We start from the raw sequence: 25,734 nt of genomic DNA, 5'->3' as shown, positions 1-25,734 counted from the left end.
TTTAAATTTGGGGCCCTGGTAGAGCCGCAGCCCACAGTGACAAAGAATTTTTAAAAAAAGCTGCTTATCAGCTGGCTTCCCAGGACTGGATCCAGCTTTTCCAGGTACTCTGGGGTGGAGTTGTTTAATTTGCCTAGCAATATACAATATTTATATGTACTTGTGTAGTAAAATTTCTTGCTTTTTAGCTTTACCATGACAGTTTTCTTCAGTTCAAATACTATTATTTGTTTTTATTTTTACGATAAGTAGAAGGCAGCACATTAGTGTCATTCTCTCTCTGCGGGTGATAGAAAAATAACATTACTGGTGGGACCAGTAAATAGACCACACAGCATACTGAGAGTGATTTGAATTACTTTAATAAAATATATTTTCTTCTAAAAATATAAAACATTTTATGATGTTTTTGTTCATTAATAACCAGAGATTTCTTACTATTATATACAATAAAGTCCTTCTATGAAATTCATACTGTTTTAGGATATGTTTACACTACGTAAGAGACCGGCCGTTGCGTGACCCCGGCCGGGTCACGGAACGGCTGGTCTCTGGCCGGATCATCTCGGCCGGTACTTAAGTACCGGCCGGATGACCTTTCGGCCGCGGAGCTCTGATGCGGGCGCATCAGCGTGCCCCCGCATCAGAGCTTTCCATAGCACACAGTGAAGCAAGCGGCCAGAGCTGCTGGCTTCACTGTGTGAACTGACAGGGCTTTCTGCGGCCGGAATTCACTGAATTCCGCCCGCAGAAAACTGACCTGTCAGTTTTTTCCGGCGCCGCATAGATCCCGGCTGGAGCGTATACGATGTGTGTACGCTCCGGCCGAGATCCCATTGAAAGTAAGGTTATGTTCCACCCCGCAAAACTATGGCCGTAGTTCTGCAGCGAGAACTATGGCTGTAGTTTTACGTAGTGTGAACATAGCCTTAGAATGATAGACATGATAGGTATACCCTCATCATCCCCTCTTTTTGTGTACCCTATATTGGTAAATTGGGCTGAGGAGTTGTTACTTGTGCTATTGCAAAGCATCACAGTAACATTGATATCAAGAAGGGGGTTACAATCTTATTTATTTATCTACCATTGGTCTACTTTTTGTGATTATGTACTGTACATCTTATACCATTCCAAAGTAGTTCTCATCAATTGCTATTGTATTTTTATTTTAGAATATGGCACTTGCAGTAAAGCAGTATGAAGGAACCGTGAACAACTCGAGACACGATATGTGGATTTCGTCTGCTCGTAATGGAAAAGATGAAATTATCACAAGCCTTGTATCTGCCTTAGATTCAATGGTAAGGACCTTTTTTTTTTTTTTTTTTTTTTTTTTTTTAATTATGGGGCATTTGCACATTCCCAGACTCCAACCAATACAAACTTTTGACATGTCACTATGACATCTCAGAATTTTGTTTAAATTGTAGGTACACTTTAAAAGATTTGTCTCATCAAGTTAGTCCCTGTCCACATGTCCTATTATGGCATATTTATTTCATAAAGAGGTTCCCCTCCTCTGAACCCCTCTGTGAGCAACAATAAGTCAGACTTGTGTAGAAGCCAGAGTTACGACAAGAAGTCAATACCAAAAATACATAGCAGACAGGGGAGTGGGGGAACATAATAAAGAATTAATACTTACCTGTCCCCATGCCCTGCAATGCTGCATCACCCCTTTTGAATCCCTGCAGGCCTCCTGAAGCTCCCGCTCCTGTCACGTTACAACCCTGCTCATTCAATCAGTGACTGGGACAGGACACCGCTTCAGTCACTGACTGGCTGAGCAGGCTTTTCCCACCGGAATCGTTTATGACAATCCCAGGACCAGGAAGAAACTGGAGCCCAGGAGCGGTGGTGGAGCTGATGATGTGGCACTGCGGGGCACTGAGACGGGTAAGTATTGATTTTTTTTTGTATGTTCCCGCACCCCCCTGTCTGCTATGTATTTTTGTTTTTTACCGGACTTTTCCTTTAACTAACTGCAGAGGTTCATCCTAATGAAGTGGGCCTGTCAGTTAGTGGAAGACAAGTCTACAACTATACTATACAGATAATGTAAAGTTGCATTTCTGTAATCGGGAATGACATATGTACAGTTTGTAAAATATTGTGCGAAATAATTATTTCCTGCTTCCAGTGCACTGCTCTATCCAAACTCAATGCTGAGGTAGCCTGCATAGCAGTTCATGAAGACAACTCCTTTATAGTTGGAACTGAGAGAGGAAAAATATTTCTGAACTCCAGAAAAGAGTTGCAAACAGATTTTCAGCGATTTTGTGGTGAGTTATTTCCAGAAATACTAAGTATTTACATGTATATAGTAAATTATATAATAATGATATAATTATAATAATAAATTAATTAATATATTTAATTATATAATAAAACTTTTAGGGGGATGTATGTAAATGTGATGGCATACCTTGAATTATGTATTTTTCAAGCAGTTTAACAGATTATCAATTGCTACATTGGCCCCAGTGATCTACTTATTATTATGTGTCCACATATATATTCCCATTTTTTCCTAGTGCAGTGAATGCATAGGCTTTAATCCATTTTTTTTTTTATTCTGATGCTTCCAGTGGGTGCGCTTAGAACAGAACAGGAAACAGATGGCCAAAGGAGAAGCAGGGATTGTATCCGGAACGTCCAGAGAGCGTCCCCGGGACCAAGTTCTGATATTTACCTGCTCAGGAAGATGGTTGAAGAGATCTTCGATGTGCTCTATAGTAAGAAATCAAAGCACATTACTTTTGTGTTTTCTTTATGCTGACCTTGGTATTTTATCATTGTGCAGCAAAATGTTTTTCAACCTTATTTGACTGTAGAATTGAATTTGACTGAAATGTCATTTAGTGTCAGTCATTACAATCAAGCATACAGATTATAAATAATCTGGTCTTTATTACAGGTTGTAACTGTTGTACCACCATGCCTTGGGCGGCCATATTGAATACATACATTTCCTCCTTGTATTTTCTGAGTAGAACGTAGAAAGGGGTGTGATTGCTTTTTGGCTGCTGTAAATAGTGTTGTTTGACAAAAAAAAATCTCATAGACTATTCAGTAAATTGTGTAAATGTGATGTGAATATAATATAAGAGATGCCATATTGCTTGTAAAGATCACATAGTTTTTTTTTTACTTATTTCAGGTGAGGCTCTAGGAATGTCGAATGTTGTTCCAGTGCCATATGATAAGATAATGAAGGATCCGGGTTTATTGGTAGTGCTTGGTTTACCTGATGGCATCCACTTCCAGAAGCCTTCTGAATATACTTTAAAAAATCTTATGCTTATTTTAGAAAATAGTCACCACATCCGATTTAAGATTCAAAGGTAAATATGATGATAGATAGATGATAGATCATCAAATATTCTGACGTATTCAAACAGTTATACAGTGGCTGAGAACGTCCTGACCTATGAGACCTTATGAACTTGCATGCATTGTTCTAATATGCTTAATATGTTTAATGTTTTAAAAAATCAGGACTATTCTGCTTTGTGGGAAAATTCTGATAAATACAAAGGACCCATTTACTCTTTTTATTCCCATTAAATTCCTTGGTTTTACACTTTTTAATATGTTACATGGGAATGTACTAAAGATACATACTAAGTGAGTCTTTCTTACCACACAAATCCAAACAAGCAACCTGTCCTTATGTCACTTTTTTTTTTGTAACTTTTTTGTAGACCTATTGAAGAATCCAGCAGAGAGTCAAACGTTTGTCGTGATTTCAACTGCTCGCCTGTTACAACAGCAAAGATTGTTCCAGACACAGGTCCTAGTGCCAAAGTCCCAAAGCCTTCAGCCCACGAAAATTCATCAAATGTATCAAACTTCATGTACAATGTCTCCCTACCCAACCAGCTATGTATGGAGCTAAAGCAGGAGGTTCACACCAATTTTCCTGGACACAGTGCAGCCAGTGATGTACTGGGCCACATGTCCCCAGGAGAACAGAAACAAGACTATTCCGATTGTTCTGGTGAGGATTGTTATGTACTTACGTGCACTCATTTCTAGTACTTACCAATAGTGCATTACAACAAAATTCTACTGTTGTAGTTATGAAACAGCTGGAGCGCCACTAGTTTGACAGATTTTGTTTGGTTCATATGCAGATTGTGATAAATTCACACAATGTATTTGTACCCTGTTGGAAAGTAGTAAAACAGAATGCTGTTTGTTTGTAACTAGTATTGAGCAGACCTGTCCCTGGGAAAACACAGAAACAGCCATAGGACCAGCAGTTTGACAGGTCTGCTCAACACTATTTGTAACATATAAGTCATAGAAGTTGGAGTCTGGCAAAATACAGATACAGTCTATGGCTATGTTCACACTATGTAAAAGTACAGCCGGTGTTGCCATCGGCAACAACGGCTGTACTTTATGCGGAGTGGAACATTGCCTTATCTGCTATAGGATACTGGACGGAGCGTTTACACATCATATACGTTCCGGCCGAGATCCCATGCGGACCCTCAAATAACTGACATGTCAGTTTTCTGCGGCCGCAATTCACTGAATTTCGGCCGCAGAAAGACCTGTCAGTTCACACAATGAAGCGAGCGGCTCCGGCCGCTTGCTTCATTGTGTCCTATGGAGAGTGCTGATGCGGGCGCGCGCTGCGGCCGGAAAGATCATCCGGCCGGTATTTAAGTACTGGCCGGGATGATCTGGGCAGAGACCGGCCGTTCCATGACCCGGTCGGGTCAGGGAACAGCCGTTCTCTTTACGTTGTGGGAACATAGCCTCTGGCTGTATCTATGTTTTCCAGGCAGCCTTAGGGCTGCATCCCACTTCTTTAGCCCCTGGACTTGAGCATGCTCCAGTTGCGCTCATAATAATGCTCTCTAATAATTAGCGGACAATCAGCAGTCTCTCAAGACAACATTCCTCCCTTCCCCCTCTGAGTGCCCAGATTTATTTGGTTACTGGTCATTCCTCCTCCCTCTTTTTTCATTCCAGATATATAATTTAATTGTCATATTTGTGTCTAGTCCTGTAGATTTGAAGTGCTATGTTTCTTCACTATTTTAACACTACCCCTACCTCTTTTCCCTTCTTTGACTGCAGCATCTCCGGTTTTCTCCGACCTTGGCTGCTGCAGCAGAGTTTTAGGTGTTGTAAATAGATGACTCCTGCTGTATACAGAGCTCAGCTCTCATGCACACTTACAGTACATATCACATACTGTGAATTTTGGGAAGGGATTAAAGTGTTACTGTAATAATACAGTGTTGGCTATGAATATTTGCATAGTATTTGCTGTGTTGGACAAATTGTTAATAATAAAAATAATAATATTTTTTTATTATCATTATTATTATTATTATTATAATCAGCAGCACAGGGTTGTCATCTATCAACCTACAAAATATGACAGTATTATGGTTGCTTGGTAAGTACTTTATTCTACTGCCCCAAGCAACTAACCTTCCTAAGCTTTAACAGATGTTCACTAAATATTATGAACATTTCTACATATATATTATATTATATATTACACATATAATTAATGTTCAGATAAATAGCATGCTAGGCGAAAAACATTATTTTAAATAACTTTTTTTCTCTGAATGCAGGACCGCAATCTTCAGCAGCAAGTAGTAGCCTCCGACAGAATATCCACGCCTCAAAACGGGTGCTGTTTTCAATAGTCCATGATAAAACAGGTAAGTGTGTCATTAGTTCTGAAGACTATAGAAAAAAGTACACAGATGAACATATACAGCACAGAGATGTTCATTCGTCTACTTTAAATGGATCTATGAGTGATAGTGGTTTGCAAAGAGTTGTGAAGTCAAAACACACTTTCAGATTGGTACTAAACACTCTTTTTAGGCCCACAGTTAACGGGATACTCCAGAGAGAAAAAAAATTTAATACAAAGAAAACACAGAGATAATTTATTATTTATGTACTATTATACATTAAAGGACAATTCCGGCGTTTTTTATTTTCCCTTAATTAACACACATTACAAATTTTTAGAATTTGTGTTAATCAGCTGTCCGGAGTCGTTCTGCCTCTTCCCATACCCTCCTCTGAATGTGAAAGAAAGCAATACTTACTCATTATCCTCTTCTCCTAGCGGGGGCTGGCATGGTCCTCCTCTCCAGCTTCTTCCTCTGTAATCAATGGGAGAAAAAAGCCTTTTCTCTCCCTTTCATTACAGAGGAACCCGGAAGTGAGGAAGAACCGAAGACGCGGACCAGAGCTGATGGGGACTGTTGCCGGCAGGAGTTTCGAATAGCGATCGACTCAGGGGGGATGCTGAGTATAAGATCTATGTCAGTTTATTTTTTTCCTAGAGTTGTCCTTTAAGTTGTGGCAGTATGGGGCAACACTGATAACATGGGCAGGATATATATTTATATACAATACTACCTTAGTTTAACAGTAACTTGGTTTATCTTGGTTTAAGAGCATTGCTTTGGTTTAAGAGCTCCCAGTACTGGGTGGGAGGGAAAGTCGAGGAAGGGCAAAGTCTGCATAGCGGGGTCTACAGACCTGTACTCTGTACAGGGGACAGAACTGTGGAGGTATTCTCTTCATAGCTGTAACTCCTCTCTACCCGGGAAAGAGAGTGCTGCTATACTGTGCTCTCATATGCCCTGCACATTCCTCCCTGCAGTCTCTGTCAGCCCTTGTTTTTCCCATCCACTCTATTCCTGCTATAATGTGCCTGCACTTACACTCAGCTAAACACACTGAAGCTATAATATGCCTGGACTTACACTCAGCTATACACACTGCTGCTATAATGTGCCTGCACATATACTCAGCTATATACACTGCTGCTATACCGTGCCCACAATTACACTCAGCTATTCACACTGCTGTATAGAAAAGTTTCTGTCACTGTCCTCCTGCACAGCTCTGTGATTCTCATTCTCATACTGCATTATGGTGATATGCAGTTCCATCTTGTATTTATAAACTGCTGTTGTTTTTTTTTTATTTATTCTTATGCTCTTACTATACATTATACACCACATGGTGATTGCTATACTGCACAGTAACTTATAATATGACATATTCCGCTTTCTAAATGTTTGTTTCATTTGTTTTACCTGTTATTCAGAATAAATAAATCATTATTTTTGGGGTGTGGAACCAATTTTCAGTGATTCCTTACGGGAAAATTTGCTTTGGTTTAAGAGTGATTTTGGTTACAAGCACAGTCCCAGAACTAATTATGCTTATATTATATATATATATATATATATATATATATATATATATATATAATTTATTTAAATTTCTTTTTGGTAGAGAAATGGGACAGTTTCATTAAGGAAACAGAGGATATCAATACCCTCAGGGAGTGTGTACAGATCTTGTTTAACAGCAGATATGGTAAGTATTGGTTGCCTATCTGTAATACTGTACATCTGTGCACCTCGTACATCTGTATTCTATGCAATATATGTTGTTGTTTTGCTAGACTGTTCTAATTTTTATTAGGGCTATGGAGTTAGTTTCTCGTCTAAATGTACATAGTCTCAGGCTATGTTCACACAACGTCAAAAACAGAGAAAAGGCGGACGATTTTGCTGTTTAAAAAAAAAGTCTGTTTTAACTGACTGCAGTGCAATGCATTGAAGTCAATGGAAAGACAGAGGTTCAATGCACACAATGTATTGAATAATGGACGTCATCACCGCGGACATCAAAATAATGATCATGACAATTATTTTCGGGCCTCTTTTGCAAACAGCGGACATTTTTATAAGTTGTTCACACACAGTTTTTCTTCTGTCACCGTTCTTTCTCCGTTTTATGGACTTTTCAATTAAGCCAAACCCAAAGTTCAATTAGTAACCCAAACTAGAGTATTGTACCAACAGCTGTCATTGCACCAAAGAAGGCTAGACAGCTTAATGATGTCCGTCATTGTAGACTCAAAATGATGGACGTCATTTTAAATTGAGCTGAACGTTGTGTGAACATAGCCATAGGCTGCATTCCCCAGCATAGTAATGTTTGTTGTGGAAGATTACACGTCTACTTATAAAAAATATGCTAAATCCTTATTGAAAGTTTAATCCAAAAAAAAAACACCTGTCAAGGTCTGCTTATGTAGTATATATGTAATGATCTTCAAGGATTGTGTTTATATAATGTCACTCAAAATGTAGTTTGTCTCTTCCAGCTGAAGCGTTAGGCCTTGATCACATGGTGCCCGTACCGTATCGAAAAATTGCTTGTCACCCAGAAGCCGTGGAGATTATAGGAATTCCTGATAAAATCCCTTTCAAAAGACCCTGCACTTACGGAGTTCCTAAACTCAAGAGAATCCTGGAAGAGCGGCACAATATACACTTTAAAATTAAAAGGTAACATAATGCATTAAAGTAGTTGTGAGCACACAATGCAGTAGAAGCCGCAGCATCACCTATATGTATTTTTCATCATTTACAGCATGTTTGATCAGAGAATTTTTGAAGGTAAGTTGACAAGTAATTTCTATTTTGTCTAGTTTCTTGATTGAATGCTAAATTTTTACTTCTGGCCTGAAAGTGTTGCTGTCACCCTCATAATAGAGCTAGAAGAAGCATGTGGTCAAGTACTTCACTCCTCTTCTCGCCCCTTCTTCTTTATGTAGGAGTTGCATTCCATAGTACACCTATGGGGTCCAACTCCTACAACCAGACAGGGAGAGCACTGCTAAGCCACATATTTTTTCTGCCTCTATTTAGTCATCAATCAAAATATTTGATCAGTTGGGGTCCAACTGATCACATGTTTTGATCGATCACTGTCTGGACTTCCAGACCCCCGATGATCAGTAGAACTTGTGGGGAGAGGCGAGGGGCTAATCGCTGATTCTCCTTGCTTTCTGTGTTTGTGCCGTGACACAGTCCTATAGCGTTACATTATGAGTCCATCTTGGTCACGTGGCACAGAGCCGCAAGAGAATGCATTTAGAGTGGTCTTCTCCAGCTCGTTCTAGTGATCAGTCAGGTTATGAGTGACAACAGATCTCCGTGGTAAATGCCAATTATCATGTGTCCCAGAGTGAGATTATTATATGTTGCATTACAAAAATTGGCATCTAACTGTAACCAGGTGCTAAATTTACCAAAGATACTTCAAAGTCAGATGTGAACAGTTCAGGAGAAGAAGCCTGTGGAGACACTCAGAATGGGGCAGCTGCAGACATGCTCGGGATGTCAATTACAAACCGGTGAGTACCATCATCAGCATTTATATGTTTATTATATATGTAAACAATAATAGGTACGGCTCTTTTTATATGTCGATTTTGGTTGGCTTTTATGTGCATAGTTGGCTTAAAGGGGTTTTCTGGGGAAAAAGAATGTTTGTTTTGCTACTTTAATACAATAAGAGATTGCATACTTGCCTCTCCTGCTGCTTCTGCAGTCACATTTTCTGGTCCTGGCTGTGCTCCCCTTTTGCCAGCTTCTAAAAATGTGCCACTTTTCTGCACTACTTTGTGATTGGCTGAGTAGAGAGCGGGGTGTAATCAGAAGCACAGCTAAAAGTGCCTAAAAGTAAGTTAAAGTTCCCTGAATAGGACAGTCACATGATTTTCTCTTAGCAAATTTGTTGCTTATGAATATAACCTGTCTTTAGGTGTAAAAAGAGTCAGTGTAGCCTCCTTTAAAGGGGTAGTGCGGCGGTAAGCAATTATTCACTAAGTAACACACATTACAAAGTTATACAACTTTGTAATGTATGTTATGTTAGTGAATGGCCCCCTTCCCCGTGTTCCCCCCACCCAGGCTAGACCCGGAAGTGTAGTGCTCTATACTCACCTGATTCGTGTCGACCCCCGTCTGCCATCTTGTAACAATGATGTCATCTTCGGGCGGCCGGCCGAACCGCTCCGACCGTCCCTCGTGCCGGCCGCTCTCTGCTGCATCATCAGCTGCTCAGCCGCGATTGGCTGAGCATAACATCATTGTCACAAGATGGCGGAGGGGGGTCGACACGAATCAGGTGAGTATAGAGCACTACACTTCCGGGGGTGGCATGGGTGGGGGGAAACACAGGGAAGGGGGCCATTCACTAACATAACATACATTACAAAGTTGTGTGTTATTTAGTGAATAATTGCTTACCGCCACACTGCCCCTTTAAGGGTCTTGAAACATGGGATTGGCCAGATTTCCTCCCAGGGAAGGAACTAGCCAAAGGGTGGTTTCTGTAAGGAGACCACCAAAACCACCATATAAAGTGGTCCATACTCCTTATACTCATACTTACTGTACTGGAACCTTTACACCCAGGTTGCAAAGAGATAAAGGAATAAGCACAACCAAGGCAGAAATCTTTGGCATTTGGCAAATGTTGTATGTGTGTGAACATGCCCTAACTATGAGCAACTAAGAAGTGGGAAAACAGCATCTTCTATAAAAAAAAAAAAATAGCCAGGAGGCAATAGAAACAATTTGTGGTTATCTTACAAAATATATAAAATAAATATTTATGTGTAATATCTCCATTTATTTCAGGTCTGAAACAAACAACATATCTGAAGAATGTGAGCCAGGTAAAATAATGTGTCATTGTGACCATGTCTGTAATGGTTATGTTAATTTATGAACCTCAAAATGTAACCATTTGTATCATTAAGGCCTTAAGTTCCCCATACAGCTAATACTAAAGTCAGCTGAACATGCCGCCATGCCTTAACAGATGATGTAGATGGAGAGAAAGGGACAGGCGTGTTCACTTAAAAGTTTATAAAGTGCATAAAATAATACCTTCTATCACAGCCACATCTAATGATGACAAAGTGCCTTTAACTATCTCCACTTTAGTGGCATACAAGCGCCTCTTAGGCAGGCATATTGTCACGGGCCTTTTTCATCAGAATTCTGCTTTCCAGAGTTCATCTGTAATTTTCAGGTGTCCCTGGGTTAGTGGGTGGCACCTAGCTTCCATCATGGCTTCCATACTCTCTACATACAAAGGCTGCTCCTCTATAACTTTATATTATACCATAAGAAACAGCAGCAACATGGAGGACATTAGAGAGCAGTACTGATTAGTCTAAGCTGTGACACAAGCACTGGTGAGATCTTATATTCTTAGTAAACTAATCTCTGCTTGCATCTGGCTATAGCTATTTCCACTTATTCTCTCTCCTTAGATCTGTATGGGCAGCATGTAACTGATCCCTCAGAGTATGTGTGTTTGTTGGGGGGGGGGGGAGGGACCAAAAAGTAGTCTGGAGAAAGAAAAAGGAGGTGTTTACTCACATTCCCTTGTACTACTGAAATTGTAAAGTGTGCTGAAATTACAGTAACCATTTAAGAGAGCGAATGATTTGAGAAGCAGTAATGGAGACTGAATAGTTGAGAATAGTTTTCTCTGATAAGATATATTGCAGTGTTTCTTATATTTGCTCGTACTATTGATTTATGCAAAGTTTGATAAAATGGTAGTGCTATCATCTGTTGGGTTTCCCTGAATTTAATGTGTAATAAAACAATTATTCTTAATCTACCAGGTACTTCAAGTGAACAGAATGGATTAAAACAAATAAAACTTGAGCCTGAAGAGATAATACAAGTCACTGTACCAGGTAGATATGGTGGCTTCTTAGTGTGATAATCCAAGTGAGACAATTTCAGGCAACAGGAGTTTGTCCTAGTTATCTTTTGTAGGAAAATCCTTCTGTGCCAACCACTGATTGATGTTAGTTTCTGTTTAATAAGAGGTTCTTCAGCAGCTGCAGTAAAAGAGTACCTCAGAGGAATCCCGGTGTTTTCAGTTCCGGCTGGTTTAGTGTAGGCCGTACGTGAGGCAGAAAATACGGTTCCATCTTAGGTGTCGTACAGGAAAAAGCTTGACTAGTTATAGCTCTCGGCCTCTGTGGTCATCATGGGTGATTGAGAGACAAAGAGGCTTCTACATCACATTCTGCCGGGACATAGATGGCTCTTTGCCTGTCAATCACCCCTGCAATGCATGATCACAGGCAGGGAGCCATGACTAGTCACGGCTCAGTCTCCGCCCCGCTGCCTACATAGTAGTCACTTGCATACGCCACGCACCTGAGTAAAAACCCTTTTTTGTGCATCTTCTCTTCTTACTTCCCGCAACTAAGATATTGTAAGAAACATTATTAAATCATCTGCTGTGCACTGCTGTTGGTTTTATAACATCCATCCTAGTGGCTGGTTCACTATTAAGTAATAGAATTATTATTTGGCTTAAAGCAATCTGCCCATTTTATTCAAACACATTTCGAACTACCAATATGTTACAGTGATGCATGCTGTGATGACGGTATATTTATATGCCGTATCAGTTTTATTCTGTTATTTTTGCCAACCTCTGATACCTAAATACTTCTTTTCACAGAACACACATTTAATTCCAGTGAATTAACAGACTGCTTGAAGAGTCAAATAAATACAGAAAATACCACTTATGTGCTAGACACGGGGACAGGTACAGTATATAAGCTACAGCTGTTACTTTGTAAACAGTCACTGGCTCATAGCCTTAAAGGGGATGCTCACAAAAAATCTTTTTCCTTCAAATCAACTGGTATCAGAACAGAAATTGCCAGAGATCTTTAATTTACTTTAATAAAAAAAAAATATCAACAGTCTTCCAATACTTATCAGCTACTGTATGTCCTGTAGGAAGTGGTATATTCTATCCAGTCTGGCACTATGCTGTCTGCTGCCACTTCCGTCCATGTCAGGAACTGTCCAGAGCAAAAATCTCCCCGTGTAATAAAGGCAGCCATCAGCAAATGAGTGAGCAAATGCTCGCTTATCAGCTGATCGCTGTCTTTCAACATGCTTAAAAATAATCTTCCATCGGCTGCACATCTCTCCATGTAATAAGAGATGTGCGGCTGAAGGGAGATTTAAAGAAAGGGCTACACGTACATCCCTAGCGATGTTCATGCAGCCCTCACGATTACCAAGCTATCTAACAGGCTTGGTAAGCGAGCACTGATCTAGCATATTGGTGCTTGCTTACAGTGCAGGTCGGCCTGTGTAATACGGCCTTTATACAGTGATAAAGAATGGCTTTATTGATGTTGATTTCTCCCTTGAGCTTTGTCATAGCACCTGACATGAAGGGTCAGATTTACATTCGTTGCACCAGGCTCGCTTCTTGACTGATCACTCACTTCTGACATAATAATAAGTTGCCGTCGGCTGTACACCCCCCCATTTGATAGGAGATGTGTGCCCAATGGCTGATAAATACTAGAGGTGCACCAACAATCTAGCAAATCTTACAGAGATTGTTACTTATACTGAAATATTTTATTAATTTATTTTCTAATCTGTTTTAGAAAAGAGACAGAACATGGGCGGAAAGGAGGGCATGACCTAAGTTGCAATGCCACAGATGCGTCAAAATACAATAACAATATACAAAACTAAGGGTCCTAGTACATGGGGCGATTATCTGCCCAAACAGGCAAAATCGGGTAGATATCACCCTGTGTAATAAAGAAACAATCAGCCGAGGAGCTGATCTTCAGCTGATCATTGTCCTTCAGCTAGTTTGAAAATAATCAGCTGATGACTGCACACCACCTATTACACAAAGCGATGCGTGGTCGGCGGTATGGTGATTTGTACACTATTTTTAAATCAGTGGCTGAAGAGAGTATATAGAAAATAATAATACTTACCTGTCCATGCTGTCCAGTATGTTGCTGCCTTTCCCCATTGTTCCCTGCTCACCGCACTCGTCGCTGAAGCTTCAGAAGCCGTCTCTGAAGTAACCGACCACTTTACCAATCGCTGGCTGAGGTGCTGTCCCATCTTGGCCAGTGATCAGCTGAGTGGCCTGTCACTGATCAGATAGTTTTAGAAGCTTCAGCGGCTGCTGCGGTGAGTGGGAACAGGCAAAATGACACCGGGGAGCCTAGAGAGGTAAGTAAAACTTTATTATTTTCTATATACACAGCAAGGGCTGCATGGGCATCAATTACCATATATATATATATATATATATATATATATATATATATATATATATACAGCCTTTTCTGCACGATCATCAAGCTGTCTAATAGGCTTGGTAGGCGAGCGCCGATCTAGCAGATTGTCAGGCTGTGTAATATGGCTATTAGACCCCCAAAACAAATGTGTCTTGTTCTATTCAAAGAAAGGTTACCAGGGACCTGAGCCACTTTAATAGGTCTTATCTCTCCTCTCCTGAAGAAAGTTCCGATTTTGACTATATTGAAGGTCAGCTTTCATGAGGGCATAAAGCAGCATAGAAGTTCTTTTGGGCAGAGTGAGGCTGATAACTGACTTCACTGATAATACGACAATGCTGGAGGCTGTTGAGGAGAATGTGAACAGAATTAGTAATTTTGCACCATAATAAGTACAGAGTGAGAACAAAAAACGGATTCAAAGTTCTTTACACATGTATTACCTATGTCACATTTCTCATCCTTTTGAACTGTGCTGTCTGTCAGCAATCTGATAGTCCCCTGGTGTCTATCTGGAGGGAAATTTTTGAAAGTAAAATTTTTACCTTTCCCAATCTTTATCCACCCGACAAAATGTGATGCAACATAGGCCTTCTGGTTGTTTTCTCTATCACTCTATAGAAATAGAATACTGGGCTAAACAGACATGTTAATAAGTAGTCAGCTGACAGTTATTGTATTTCTATGGAAGAGAAATTATAAAAAAAAAAAATCCAAAGCAGTAACAGAACTAAGGAAGAAGCCATAATCAGGGGCTGCTTGTCATGCTGCTAATTATAAAGCCCTGACCGTGTCTAGCAGGCTCAGGACTGGTGTGATCTGACATGGTTCATGCCTTCAGTACACGGGCTGCTTGTCACGTACACTTCTAGCACTGAAGCTTGGCATTGTAACCAAAGGATACATTGCTTCTTGCATCATTTTGAATAAATATATAATAATATATTAATGGAAAATAATATAATATAATGATAAAAATATAATATACTAATGGAAAATCCGCCATTACATGTAACGTTACAATATATTTATGTGTATTATGTGTGGAGCAAGAGACCTCAGCACAACCAGGTAGTGGACTAGCCAGACCTAGATAGAATGGAGTGCAGGTACAGGTGGAGGGGGCTATCTCCAAGGAATAAACAGCTGTACGGGTGGTGCACGGGCAGGAGCGAAGCAATTCAAACAATGCGTGTATGTAGATAATAAAGTCCAGCACTCACCGGTATCAGAGGTATAACAGCTTCTATCTTTATTCCATCTTGCGATGTAAGCAGTATGTGTATACTGTTATACAAATCATAAAAACAATAACAAAAAATACAAGCACTGGGCCTTTAAATACATCATTTGGCTATGTTCACACAACGCCAAAAATAAAGAAAAAGCAGCCGATTTTCATATTTAAAACAACGAGCGTTTTTGCCGCGATTTAACTGACTGCAATGGCAATGCATTGAAGTCAATGGGCAGACAGACGTCCAATGCACACAGTGTATTGAATAACGGACGTTTTTGCCGCGGACATCAAAATAATGATCATGATCATTATTTTCGGACGTCTTTTGCAAACAGCGGACGTTTTTTTTATTAGTAGTTCACACACTGTTTTCCTTTTTCCACCGTTCTTTCTCCGTCTTTACTATTAAATTCAATGGAATTTTCAATTAAGACACAACCAAAGGGCAATTAGTAACCCCAAACTAAAATAATGTGCAAACACCAGTCATTGCACTAAGGGGAGGCCACACAGCTAAATGACGTCTGTTATTTTAGCCTCAAAATAACAGACGTAATTTTAAACAGAGCTGAAAAAACGTTGTGTGAACATAGCCTTTGTTTGACCTTCTTTTCTTTTTCTCTTTATTTCATTCTATGTACTTAGTTTCTGAAAAAGGAATAACTGATGACTCAAGATTTACCAGGGTGGAAGAGAAACGCATGGATGGTAAATATATCATGTGATATTTATGAAATTTTTATACTATTTTGTCTTTGGCTACAACAAATGATTTTTTTCACCATTTTTACTAACATTGTGCACCACAAAAATTTCTAAAAACTGACACAACCGTTATTTTGTGTTTTAAAACCAAAAAGTGGCCATGTCTTTTAAAACCCGCCATAACTGACATATTTATTAAGCAAACCGTCATTTTTTGCAGCGTTTTCCATTTTAAAAATCAGAACTTCTAGTGTGGTGGGAAGGTTGGGTTTTAGTTTTGTTATGTGAAAAACCGCCAGATTTACTAAAAGCAATAGGACACATTAAAGGGGTTATCCAGTGTTAGAAAAACATGGCCACTTTCTTTCTGAGCCAACATCACTCTTGTCTCCAGTTCAGGTGTAGTTTGCAATTAAGCTCCTTTCACTTCAATAGAACTAAGTTGCAAAACCTGCACCCAAACTGGAGACAGGAGTGAAGCTTTCTCTGGAAGAAAGGTCCATGTTTTTCTAAGGGTTCCCACTGAGGAATCCGGGCGGATCATCCGCCACGGATTCTGCCACTCGCCCTCGTGCGCATCTCCGCCTGTGCCATAGACTCCATTCTATGGTCGGGCAGATTCTGTGTGGAGATTCGCGCGAGCAGGGGCGAAATCTGCGGTGGGTAATCTGCCTGGATTACGTAGTGTGAACCCACCCTAAGGGCGGGTTCACACTACGGAATTCTCGCGGACAATGTCTGTGGAATTCCGTCAACTGTCCGCCCGCACGGGCACGCGCTTTTCCGCCGGCTCCATAGACACCATTCTATGGGCCGGCGTATTCCGCAATCCGCTAAAAGAAGTGACATGACACTTCCTTCAGCGTATAGCGGAATACGCCGGCTCATAGAATGGTGTCTATGGGGCCGGCGGAAAGGCACCCAGATGTGCGGACGGACAGCTGACGGAATTCCGCGGACATTGTCCGCGAGAATTCCGTAGTGTGAACCCGCCCTAAGGCTGGATAACCTCTTTAATGAATCTGTTGGTTTGGGAAACTAAAACCCTGTGGTGTAGGGTTCTTGAAAACCATATAATCTTAGTAAATCAGCCCTATAGTATTAGTAGTGAAGTGTTAGGGAGGGCACTGTAGTTAGTGTTTACTCATTTCCTGGATAAAGCTCACACTGTGTTTTTGCAATGGAAAGTCTGATAATAGTTTTGTATAATAAGACCTAGTTAAAAGCCATAATTAGATGACATGAACAATTTGTACAGCAATGGTCAGCTGCATATGCAATGGGAGTGGCAGCAGACCGCCACTGACTTCAGTGGTCAGCCCAAACAATCTAACGATCGTTCGGGCAGCCCCTCCTGCTGCTCCCTCCTGATTGTCTGTGCATGTAATAGCATAGGCAGCGATTAGGGAATGAGGGGGAAGCAAGTGCTGAGCTGACAAGTTGGTGCTCGCTTCCCTCCTCTATTTTTGTTCCATGTAATAGGGCCTTTACACTCCTGGCTAATTAGATTGTTAGATGGTCCCATCTATTTCACATCTGGTTTTATAGAGGAGATAACTAGCACCCCCAACTTTAACAAACAGCCTTTCCAAAGGATTTCCCGTATTTCTTTGGGATGAAACTAACAGCAAGTAAGACGACTCTAACCTGAAGAGTTTTTCGTATTTATTGGGGCCATTTGTTTGTATATGTATAGACTATATTAATGTATTTTGTTTCAGTATTATAGGTGTACCTTCTTCAGGGTTAGGACCGTCATTTAATCAATACTTCCACTTTAATATATTTTTTTTACTGTATAATCAGGTTATTTTGGAGCCTTGGTGTTTGCTTAAGTGTATGCAAAAAAATTAACAAACAAGAAGTGATAAATCAAACTTTCTCTTTTTCATGCATCAAGAAGGCATTGGAGATATTATTCGCCAACTAAGAAAACGAGTTGAAAACATCTTTAATAAGAAGTATTGTAAGTATTATTCTCTATCCTATTAATATTCTACTGTTGACATTTGTGCAGGAAGTTTTTTCAACACCTTTGGAAAATCATTTGTGGGATACAGAGAGCGTACAATCCAGAGAAATACTTGTAACAGTGATCATACACACAGTGTTAGCGGCCACAGGCAGTGTACACCGTTATCACTAATTGTCATGTCCCAAGGCAGTGACAGATTATAAAAAACTTGTGACAAAGACCCCCAAAAATCTCCAAAATACACTCTGTAAAACAAAAATGTGCATAATAACACCCCAAAAGGCAAGAAAATATAACTCTGGAAAATGTGAGGCTCGTTTACTTTGAACAAGTGTGAACCTCAAAACACACTGGGCCGAATTTGTTATGACTCAGTTTTCATATTTTTCTTCACATATGTTTGCTGCACATGATGTACTTGCCATTCACTAATAGGCTATGTGCACACATAGTATTTCCGTTAGTCTTTGACTATGTTCACACAACGTCAAAAATGGAGAAAAAACATCCGATTTCGTTATTTAAAAAAATGTCAGTTTTTGCCGCGATTTAACTGATAGCAATGGCAATGCATTGAAGTCAATAGGAGGACGGACGTCCAATGCACACAGTGCATTGAAAAACGGACATTTTTGTCACGGACGTCAAAATAATGAACTTAAACATTATTTTCGGACGTCTTTTGCAAACAGCGGACGTTTTTTATTAGTAGTTCACACACAGTTTTCCTTTTGTCACCGTTCTGTCTCCGTTTTTGCTATTAAATTCAATGGACTTTTCAATATAGCCCAATCCAACGGCCGATTAGTAACCAAACTAAAATAATGTGCAAACACCTGTCAGTGTACTAAGGGGAGGTCAGGCAGCTAAATAACGTCCATTATTTTAGACTGAAAATGACGGACGTCATTTTAAACGGAGATGAAAAAACGTTGTGTGAACCTAGCCTTAAACAGGCAAAATTATAATGAAAAGATTTGAACTTTCAGTTTTTTTTACACTCACTCCTGGATCAAAAGACTGATGAAAATATTATAAGTAAACATAACCATAAGGTACACTGTGTGGGCAACACTTTTTGACCCGTTTATGTTTCGTGCGGACCCACTCTTGGTATTAGTTAAAGATGCTGACAATATACTGACCCAAATATGTGTGAACCCAGCTTGTCATAATCATCAAATTAAGAAGTGGACCTGCGCCCATTTTTGGACTAAGTTCTATTTATGAACCAGTATTTGATAGGTGATTATATTTTAGATGCATTTTTTTTTAATCTGCCTGTTTTGAGTATTCGCCAAATAATTTGCATAATTTACACCCAATTTATCATTTGCCCAAATTAAAAAAAATCGCCAACACAGCGCAATTTTTTGTGACTATTTTGCAATTATTTTTATTCACCAGTTTATGAATATTTGTTAAATTAGTCCTATTTGGCTGGGTAAAAAACAAACAAATATTTTGTAGAAAAATCACACTTTATAGAGTAGTAAATGTCCTCCTATGTGCAAGGTGTGCTATACAGGTAGTCCTAACTACTGATGGATTCCCTTTGACAGCAGCATTTCAGAGGTATTCTCTGCATATGGCAAAGCACACCGCAATGCAACCAAATTGTGTTTTTTTACCTTGACACTTGATGATCTGACTATCCAGCCATTACAATTAGGTCCACATTGAAGTCTGTCAGATCTCTACACTTGCTCATTTTTCATTGTTATAATAATGCAATATCAAGAACTGACTGTTCATTAAGGAATCTTACCAGGCATTGTTGTGAGAATCAATTATTCATATCACACTGGTGGTTTTAGAACTTCTCAGTGTATGTGTAGACTAGTGCTTTTCAATTCCAGTCCTCATGGTCCACCAACAGGTCATGTGTGAGCAGTGGCGTAACTAGAAATGGCTGGGCCCCATAGCAAACTTTTGATTGGGGCCCCAACCCCCTCAATCGACCACTACGACATAAACACACTCAGCTCTACACAGGTTCTATACACCATATAAATTACAGTACAGTTATATTAAGTGACTCACAGGAGACGTCTTCTCTGATCGGAGTTCTTTCCTTTTCATCTTCTCCATCCGTCCTGGGCCATTATGAGAACTTCTCCGAGCCACGAATCCACAGAATCTGCCAGACAGACATATTAGACTCCTCACTCTGGCACCATCCTCATCTCTATACACACTGCACATCTGTACTGTCCCCTTTACACCCTCATTTAGTGGGTAGCCCTGACTCTATGTGACCCCCTAATAATATATGCCCCCCTCTGTGTATTCCCTCTCCCCCTATGTTGCCCCCCCAAATAGATGGCCCCTCTCCCCCCATGTTGCCCTCCTTATAGATGGCCCCCTCTCCCCCCACCCTCCCTTATAGATGGCCTCCTCTCCCCCTCCATATAGATGGCCTCCTCTACCCCCTCCCTTATAGATGGCCTCCTCTCCCCCCTCCTTATAGATGGCCCCCTTTCCCCCCACCCTCCCTTATGGATGGTCCCCTCTCCCCCCACCCTCCCTTATAGATGGCCTCCTCTCCCCCCACCCTCCCTTATAGATGGCCCCCTCTCCCCCCACCCTCCCTTATAGATGGCCCCCTCTCCCCCCACCCTCCCTTATAGATGGCCCCCTTCCCCCTCCCTCATAGATGCCCCCCTCTTCCTCCCCACCCTCATAGATGCCCCCTCTTTCCCCCTACCCTCATAGATGCCCCCCTCCTTCCCCCCACCCTCATAGATGCCCCCCTCCTTCCCCCCACCCTTATAGATGCCCCCCTCCTTCCCCCACCCTCATAGATGCCCCCTCTTTCCCCCCCACCCTCATAGATGCCCCCCTCTTTCCCCCACCCTCATAGATGCCCCCCTCTTTCCCCCACCGTCATAGATGGCCCCCTCTTTCCCCCCTCCCACCCTCATAGATTGCCCCCCTCTTTCCCCCCACCCTCATAGATGCCCCCCTCTTTCCCCCCACCCTCATAGATGCCCCCATCCTTCCCCCCACCCTGCAGGCTGATAAAAAACAAAACTTAACTCACCTGACAACGCGCTCCCACGTCGATCCTCACTCCTTCGGTCTGTCCTCGGCTGCTGCGCGGCTGCCGGGGGTGTCGCGTCTTATCCCCGGCAGCGCTCGCATCCCAGAGCTCCCTGCGCGCCGGAACCGGAAGTCAGGGCCCAAGGCGCGCAGGGAGTTCTGGGATGCGCGGCTGCCGGGGATAAGACGCGACACCCCCGGCAGCCGCGCAGCAGCCGGGGGAAGACAGAGCCCGACTCTTGTGACCGCAAGCAAAACAATGCTTGCGGTCACAAGAGTGATTGATCGGGAGGGCCCCGCGGGCCCCCCTTCGTGGCCACTGCCTGGACCCCAAACAGCTGTAGCACCCGGGAGGCCTGCTCGGCCGCCGGGTGCTACAGGCTATGTGAGCTCCGGGGGCCCGCGCCACGGGCCCCCGATACGGCGGGGCCCCGTAGCGGCCGCTATGGCTGCTACGGCGGTAGTTCCGCCAGTGTGTGTGAGGATATCCCATACAGAGGAAACCTGTGATAGTACCTGATGCACTGACTAGAGTTATATCACCTGTGATAGTACATGATGCACTGACTATAGTTATATCCCCTGTCATAGTACCTGATGCACTGACTAGAGTTATATCGCCTGTGATAGTACCTGATGCACTGACTAGAGTTATATCCCCTGTCATAGTACCTGATGCACTGACTACAGTTATATCCCCTGTGATAGTACCTGTTGCACTGACTAGAGTTATATCACCTGTAAAAAACTAAATCCGTAACACAAGGCCTGTTGGTGGCCATGAGGACTGGAGTTGAGAAGCACTGGTATAGACAAATAGATAGTTTTTTGCATACACATGTATTTTGAAACTTTCAACACTTCCTTCTTTCTTGAACAGCAAAAGCAATTGGTGCTTCTCACACTGTTAAAGTGCCATATGCTAAATTCTTGATGTACCCAGAAGATCTGTATGTTGTGGGCCTACCAGATGGGGTTTCATTTCGTCGGCCCAACTGTTTTGGAATCGCAAAGCTCCGAAAGATACTGGAAAACAGCAGTGCTATTCAGTTTGTCATAAAAAGGTAATGCGGGAATGGATTTTTTTTGTTAATACATCAGTTTTGCTGCATCTGTGTATCATTATTAGGTAACATAAGTATAGGCCGCATCCATTCTTCTGCATTTGAAACAGGGTCTTAGGGTACTATTACACGGAATGATAATCAGCCGAATCGGCCCTATCTGGATGATTATCGTTCCGTGTAATAAACATAACAATCAGCCGATGACAACGATCATCGGCTGATCGTTGATATAGGTTTGGACCTATAATTGTTGGTCACCGACCGTGCTTCCCTATGTGCAATAGCCGTGCGCAGCCTGCGCTCGTTTACTGGGCCTATAACATGTCCCAATAATCATTTAACAAGGGCTGCATGGACATTGTTACCGATGTCCTTGCAGCCCTTGCTTAAACTGCATACATTACCTATCCATGGTCCAGGGCTCCTCCTGCGCTCTGCTTCTCCCCGGGTCCCCCGCGCTGCAGCTACAGAGTGGCCTGTTTTAGCTGGCAGACAGGCTGCTTTGAAGCTGCAGCGCACAGGACTTGGGGAGAATCGGAGCCCTGGACCATGAATAGGTAATGTATGCAGTTTAAGCAAGGGCTGCAAGGACATCTGTAACAGTGTCCATGCAGCCCTTGTTAAATGATTATCGGGACGTGTTATAGGCCCAGTAAACTAGCAGATCGGCGCTCGTCTACAGTTATAATCGGGCCCCTATCGGCGCATGTAATAGTACCCTTAGGCTAGGGCAACACTATGGGGGACATTTATCAAGGCTAAAATGTGTGTTTTTTGTTGGAAATGGGCCCAATGCGAATAAATTTATCCGCAAATGGCCGTTTTACGAATAAATTATTTGCATCGTGCCATTTTCCAACCGATACGCCAGGCGGCGGGGGTGTGGAGTGGGCGGGGAGAGGGCGCGGACTCAAGGTCCGCTTAATTCATCATTCTTTTGACGAAAAAATAAGCAGGAAACCTACTCCAGCTCTGATCTGGCGTAGGTTTCCTGCTGCGTGCATAGGATTTAGGTAGAGGCAGTACGCCTTTACATAAATCTCCGTACCGTTGGAGCTGGGGGAACATTTTTAAGTCCGGTGCAGAAAACTCCGGACTTAGTAAATGTTCCCCTATGACTTTTTGTAACTTTTTAAATTCTAAAACAATTTCCTATTTAGTGACAGCGGCAGTCTACAAGATTGCATACAACTCAGAGTCCTTTCCAACTATGCGATTTGTTCGCTTCAAGAGGGCTGCTAACGAGCGCCAATTGGAGAGATCGGCTTTCGTTTGTAGTGCCTCCACGCAGCACAACAAATTGGCCCCCCATTAGCCCAGTATGAGCAGAGGTTTAAATGAGTAAATTGGGAACCACCTGAAATCATTCACATTAATACACAGAACGATAGTAGTAAGATTTGTAACTAATTAGCCATAATTTTATGGTCCGCTCAAAAGAAATGATCATGGCCAAATTTTCGTTAGTCGTTTAATTTTCTTTCAATGTAATCGGGCCCTTTTACTGAACCATTTCCCAGAAAATAATGTGTAAATCGGTTCAAATCCTGCAGCTCAGAATGCATGTCCATTATGACAGGTTGCCTTTCAAACTAGAAGTACAATAAAATATCACTTTTTTTATATTTTAGGCCAGAACTGATTTCTGAAGGACTAAAAGAGAGTATGGATGACACAACTGGTCCTTTAGGTACGTTGTAATACCTAGGATTTCTACTTATCTAAAATATTGTTATGATATGTTGTGGTAAATAGGTAACGTTCGTATGACTATGAGTCCAAAAGCATCCATATTGTCTAATGTAAACCTAGTTAGAACGCTTCGAATGCATTTCATGGCTTGGTGGTGGGACTGGTTCTGCCATCTGCTATGAAGTTTGTGAATTTGGGGTTAAAGTTTACCTCTGACCTATATATTTTCAGGAGTCAGTGAGACAGATTGTCATGATCCCACATTGGATGAAAGCTCCAAGAGACCTGGTTTTCAAGGTTTGTGCCCTTTTATTTATGAACACATATGAAACTGTGAACAGTATATTATTCAGTCTTTACTTAAAGCCTCTTGACAACAAGTGTTGTGGATTTTATTGTCATATTGAAGGAAAGTGAAAGGGCCATGTGCACGCATGGGCAAAGTATTTTTTTTCCATTTTATATACAAACACAGTACACACAAGTATATGTTCATACCGTTAGCTTTTTAGTCTGGGCAGAAACAGTCATAATTATTATAATCTGAAGCCAAGTTAAAGGGATATTCCAATTTTTTTTTTTTTTTTAGCCGGGGGAGTTGTTGTTCTCCCAGAGCTAGTCCTGTTGGACAGCACTTGCTGTCCCTTTGAGTCTTGCATTTTGGAGGCTTTAAAGAGGAGTTTTCAGATCTCCTGACATTCATGTCATTCAAAAACAAACAAGCTATGAATAACTTGACCGCTGGGTGTTAACGACAAGGAGTTTTCACCTATTCATTGTTAGAGGTCATGCACATGTCCTCACTATACAGTTCATGCATGGGCTGTATACGGTGGATCGGACCTCATCTTTAACTGTTTAAATATTCATGCTATTCTGTTGGCCTCTCTGGTGATGGCCCGCTCAGCCAATTACAGGCTGACTGGGACACTAAAGCACCACGGCCTGTGATTGGCTGACTGGGCTGTCATTCCTGTCTCTAGAGTGACAGCCCGCTCAGCCAATGCAAGGATGTGGTGCTTCTTACCGGAAAAGAAGGACCCTGTAATTTTAATGAGCGGCTTATTAAAGTTCGGTTTGGCACAAACCCAAACTTTACATTGAAGATGTAAACCGAACCTTTGACAAGTTCACTTATCTGTAGTGATAATATAAGTCGTCTATTGGGAATAGTTGGTGTTATTCATTTATTCCTTAACATGTCTACCTAATGGTGTGTTTACACAGACAGATTTATCTGATAGATATCCAACAGATTTGTGAAGCCAAAGCAGAAATAGATTTGAAAAGAGGAGAAATCTCTGTCTTTCGATTAATGACCGGTTCTCTGTTTATAGTCTGTTCCTGGATTTGGCTTCAATAATCTGTCAAATAAATCTCTCTGCATAAACACACTATAAATTGAACAGTTGCTTTTGATATCCTGGTGAATATTTTCTGATAATATAAAACTAATTCTTTGTAATAAAGTAATTGAAAGTAACTTTTCATTTTTAACAAAAATGTCATTGTTATATATTTTTTCCTTTCAGAAAATTATGATGCAAGGCTTTCCAGGATAGATATTGCCAATACTTTACGTGAACAAGTACAAGACCTTTTTAATAAAAAATATGGTAAGTACATGTAAATTCTGTTACATATAGACACACTCTACTATACACACATATACAAACAGATTAGGAATAATATACAGTATAACGCCATGTTCACACAACATATGTTTTGCATAAATCAAGGCAGTTGTTACCATTTGCAACAACGGCCGTGATTAATACAAAACATACTTTCTATTTGAATGAATGGAATCCCGTCTGGAGCCTATACACAATGAATAGTGGCCGCAGAAAGCTGACATGTCAGTTTTTTGTGCGGCCTGATGGAATCCTGGCCAGAGCATATATTATGTGCATATGCTCCAGTTGGGATTCCATTCAAATAGAATGTCAGCAGAGACATTTTAGTGGCTGCAGAGACATGTCAGTTCACACAATGCAGTGGTGAATTGGGATGCGGGTGCACACGGATGCGCCCTCAT

At 41.3% G+C, this 25,734-nt stretch overlaps 1 protein-coding gene across 3 annotated transcripts in view; it reads left to right on the top strand.

The window, feature by feature from the left end:
• GTF2IRD1 (GTF2I repeat domain containing 1) overlaps nt 1–25,734 on the top strand; it is a 69,417-nt gene that overhangs the window by 28,635 nt on the left and 15,048 nt on the right. The window contains exons 2-20 of one of the 3 annotated variants that reach the window (XM_069971160.1): nt 1,176–1,304; nt 2,144–2,285; nt 2,592–2,738; nt 3,164–3,347; nt 3,708–4,003; nt 5,607–5,696; nt 7,300–7,383; nt 8,180–8,363; nt 8,449–8,474; nt 9,097–9,214; nt 10,506–10,543; nt 11,507–11,581; nt 12,364–12,453; nt 15,861–15,923; nt 17,824–17,886; nt 21,818–22,001; nt 23,636–23,694; nt 23,928–23,993; nt 25,229–25,312. In XM_069971160.1, the coding sequence (XP_069827261.1) occupies nt 1,179–1,304; nt 2,144–2,285; nt 2,592–2,738; nt 3,164–3,347; nt 3,708–4,003; nt 5,607–5,696; nt 7,300–7,383; nt 8,180–8,363; nt 8,449–8,474; nt 9,097–9,214; nt 10,506–10,543; nt 11,507–11,581; nt 12,364–12,453; nt 15,861–15,923; nt 17,824–17,886; nt 21,818–22,001; nt 23,636–23,694; nt 23,928–23,993; nt 25,229–25,312 (2,119 nt within the window). In that variant the 5' untranslated portion in view covers nt 1,176–1,178. Of the gene's footprint in view, nt 1–1,175; nt 1,305–2,143; nt 2,286–2,591; nt 2,739–3,163; nt 3,348–3,707; nt 4,004–5,606; nt 5,697–7,299; nt 7,384–8,179; nt 8,364–8,448; nt 8,475–9,096; nt 9,215–10,505; nt 10,544–11,506; nt 11,582–12,363; nt 12,454–15,860; nt 15,924–17,820; nt 17,887–21,817; nt 22,002–23,635; nt 23,695–23,927; nt 23,994–25,228; nt 25,313–25,734 lie in introns of all 3 variants that reach the window. The other 2 variants (XM_069971159.1, XM_069971161.1) reach the window with 2 other exon arrangements.

Source organism: Dendropsophus ebraccatus, chromosome 5 (assembly GCF_027789765.1).
Source record: "Dendropsophus ebraccatus isolate aDenEbr1 chromosome 5, aDenEbr1.pat, whole genome shotgun sequence".
NCBI lineage: Eukaryota > Metazoa > Chordata > Amphibia > Anura > Hylidae > Dendropsophus > Dendropsophus ebraccatus.
This window is presented reverse-complemented; position numbering and strand designations above follow the sequence as displayed.